This window comes from Arachis duranensis, chromosome 3 (assembly GCF_000817695.3).
Source record: "Arachis duranensis cultivar V14167 chromosome 3, aradu.V14167.gnm2.J7QH, whole genome shotgun sequence".
In the NCBI taxonomy this organism is placed as follows: domain Eukaryota; kingdom Viridiplantae; phylum Streptophyta; class Magnoliopsida; order Fabales; family Fabaceae; genus Arachis; species Arachis duranensis.
The window spans coordinates 127094288-127097977 of record NC_029774.3 but is presented as its reverse complement, the minus strand read 5'-3'; the positions used below and the strand labels follow the sequence as shown (position 1 = coordinate 127097977).

At 33.7% G+C, this 3690-nt stretch overlaps 1 protein-coding gene across 1 annotated transcript; it reads right to left on the bottom strand.

Annotated features, from left to right (window-relative positions):
- Nucleotides 1-537: 537 nt before the first annotated feature.
- On the bottom strand, nt 538-2186 carry LOC107481081 (transcription factor MYB16-like). Its single transcript, XM_016101294.3, has 3 exons — nt 2054-2186; nt 1785-1914; nt 538-1660 (listed from the first exon to the last, which is right to left on the bottom strand). Exons 1-3 carry the CDS (start codon nt 2184-2186, stop codon nt 538-540), a joined length of 1386 nt encoding a protein of 461 aa, XP_015956780.1.
- Between the last annotated feature and the right edge of the window lie 1504 nt (nt 2187-3690).

Here is a 3690-nt window from a genome sequence, read left to right as displayed (position 1 = left end):
CATTATTGCCAGAAATACTGTATTATATATATTAAAATATTCTAATATTATTAAAATTTATTATTTTTTATTCTTATTTTTAACTATTAATTCAATTTTTAATCTAATAATCTAATAACATATTTTTAGTCTATATTTTTAAATATTAATAATTAACTACAAACTAAAAATAATAAATTTTATTAGTCTTCTAACAGTCTTCTTATATATATTATTTTTAACTATACATGAATGGAAAGTTTTGCTTTAATTCTTTCACCTATATCCATTCAATTCTTCTTCCATGCATGACAAGTTCTGGCAGAATAATTATGGCTATGTTAATCTAGAGTAATAATAGAATAAGTTATTTTTACTATATTAATTAAGAAGAAAAATTATTCTTTATCTTATAATAATGAAGCAATGAGTACATAACGATAATAACTAGAAAAAAAAAAGGAGAAAAGTGGTAGAAACATTTCAACTAACCCTAACATAACCCTAACATGATTAAAATAAAAAAAAAGGGAAAAAAGGAAATTAAACATGCGGGGATTAGAACATGACTTGAGCATCATTGACCAAGTTAAGTATGGTGTTCCAATAATGCTTATTCTCTTCGAGGCTGACGTTACAGATGCTTCCATCACCATCATTGATGATTGCCAAGGTGTCGTTGGAATCGTAAGGCATGTGGGCATCATCATCACCGTTGTTATTGCTACTGCATATGAGTCCTGCTTCCATGACCACAACATCGCCGGTTGAGGACAGTGTTGGTGGGACAACATTAACACCGTCGTAAGCCCCTCCGCCTCTTCCTCTGAATGCTTCCACTGCCACCATGATGTCGTCATCTCTGAAGCCGTTATTATTGTTGTTATTATTATTTTCCACTATTTCATCGTCATCAAGTTCTATTTCAGGGTTGTTCTGTTTCAACATGTACCATGATGAGTCAGTTTCATTATTATTACCTCCTTTCGTAATGAACACTCCTTCGTCACATGGGGTTACCATGGTGCCGTTGCTATCAATCTTAGTTTTGGTGAGAGAAGGATTAAGTAAGTTTTCGTTGAGAGCATCTACTGTGATAGTAGTGGCGGAGGTGGTTGTGGAGGACATGATGGGAAGCATGGCGCTACTTCCACTTCCAGGAAAGCACAAGGTGGAAGTTGGAGATTCAAGATTCTCATCAGTGGAGAGCATCATGGCATACATACTATGCATCTTGAAATTTTCCCTTGATGGTACGGAAAGCTGCGGCTTGGAAGACCATGAGTTCTGCCAGGCCTTGAGCACGTCAAGGCAGGGCGGAAGCAAGGGCTGTTGTTGAGCCGCCGTGATCTTGTTAAGGACGAGGCGCGCCGGAGGAGGTTGTGTTGTGGTTGTTTGTTGTGTCTGCTGGGCCTGAAGAAGAAGCTTGGACTCTCTCACCAACCTGGCTTCCGCTTCGAGACGAGCGTTCTCCCACTGCGCCATGTGGCTCAGATTGGCCAAGTCCTTGGATTGCGAAGCGGAGTTGGTGTCTGAGCCAGCGCCGATGGGATCAGTTTTGGGCTTGTGGGTTGTGGGATCTATTCCCATTCTTGTTAGCCTCTTCTTTAGGTGCGTGTTCCAGTAGTTTTTGATCTCGTTGTCGGTCCTCTTGGGAAGCTGAGCCGCTATTGCTGACCATCTGTATACATACATGCCCACTATGTGTTCGTCAAAAGTTCAAAACACCTTTTACGTGCTAGTCATTAATATTTACTGTTTGTGGTGATGAATATTGATGATATAGATATATATGGGGTGTATACCTGTTTCCAAGAAGGGCATGAAGCTGAATAATGGTTTGCTCTTCCTGCAAGCTGAACTTTCCTCTTTTTATATCTGGTCGGAGGTAGTTAGTCCACCTCAGTCGACAACTCTTTCCACATCTTTGGAGTCCTGGTGGTTTTACCCAAAAAAGACACATATATCATCAATATATGAGATGGGAACCATTATTATTACTAGCTATATATCCTTCTTCATTACTACTACTACTACTGCTGCTACACAGTGATGTATATTTATTATTAGTTACCAGCTTTGGAAGGCAAAGCACGCCAGCTTCCATGGCCGTGTTTTTCAATATAGGACATGAGCTTTTGGTCTTCTTCGGGAGTCCAGGGCCCTTTCTTCAATCCAACCTTCTCACAGCATGGTGACCTGCCCATTTTTGAATTCTACCTGTCTGCAACTTCAAAAACCAGTCAGTGGAATGCTGATGATGATGAAGACTTGAAAGGCTTGTTTTTTGTTTTTACTTTTGTGGTCCAATATGTTTGCGGCAGAGTGTTGTGGAGAGTACAAGCAAAGGGGAGAGCAAAAGACAAGAAACTATTAAGCAGGCTCAAGGAGAGAGGGAACCAACAATGCCATTTGCCATTTTTATAGACGGGGAGACTCTCATTTTTACAGCGTGTTTTGTTTTAATTCTGTCAATTTTAGAATCTGTTGTTTATGTTATTTAAAAAAATTCTTGAATATCTACCATAACTCTTAAACAAAATATCAACTTAAATTAATTTTTTATATTTTTTATTTTAAAATTCAAAAATTAAAGTTAATTTTTATATCTCCTTAAGTAGTTTATTTTTTTCTTAAATTTGGGACAGTTTAAGTATACACATTTTTAAATACTAAAATTGTAATTAAGAATGCATAATGTTTGTGTGTGTTTACTTCGTCCACACAAATCTAATTAAGAAAGCATAATGTATGTGAATCATTGATTGCTACATTTCCTGCACATGTGGGTTATGTACTAGGTTATCCGTAAATTAGTAGATATTGTATATAGCTTTTTAATTTTAATATTAATACACGGTGATTATTATTGGAGTGACATTTTAACATGTGCTCTTTTTCCTTAATTGATAATCTCATCAGCTTCAAATTTCAAGAGAAAAATATCTATATGGTTTCAAATATATATATAAAATAATTTCTAAAGTTGTTACAAATTTCTGGTTTTGATATTTGTATTCACAAGTTTTGATGAACTAAAATTCATTTTTTTATTATCTAGACTTTTTATATATTAAATGTATAGACGGATATTAAAAATATTTTTTTATTATATTACAAAAGGGAAGTTTGTTTCAAGGTTATAAAAAATATTTCTATAATTATATTTCTAGGAATATCATATTTGGGTATTGTTAAAAGAAAAAAAAATTGTTTAATATTAAAAGTTTATGGAGTTGATTTTGATATTCCCAGAAAACTAAAATTACATATTCTTATTTATGTAATTAGTTCAAAAAATCCTGAATATTTAGCATATATATACCATATGAATTTAATATGATTGATAGGCATTCGTATTTTTTAGATAGTAGTAAGTAATTATTTTTATGACATTAAAATATGAAGTTGCTACCTTCAAAAAACGGAAATAAAGATAGTAGTCCTTTTAAACGCGAGTGTTTAAAATAACTGGAAATAAATTATATATAGAATCAGAGTTTTAAAATCTGAAATAAACAAAATAATATGTTATTCACATATTATAATTCTTAAAAACAATATTGCTCATAAGACGTGAATTCAACTATATATGCACATTATACATGCTTACTAATAATTATAAAACAGAAAAATTATAGATATCATATTTGTTACTAGTCGTTGTATTCAATTGAGTGGACGGAGGCTCGGTGCAAGACTGCCACTCTC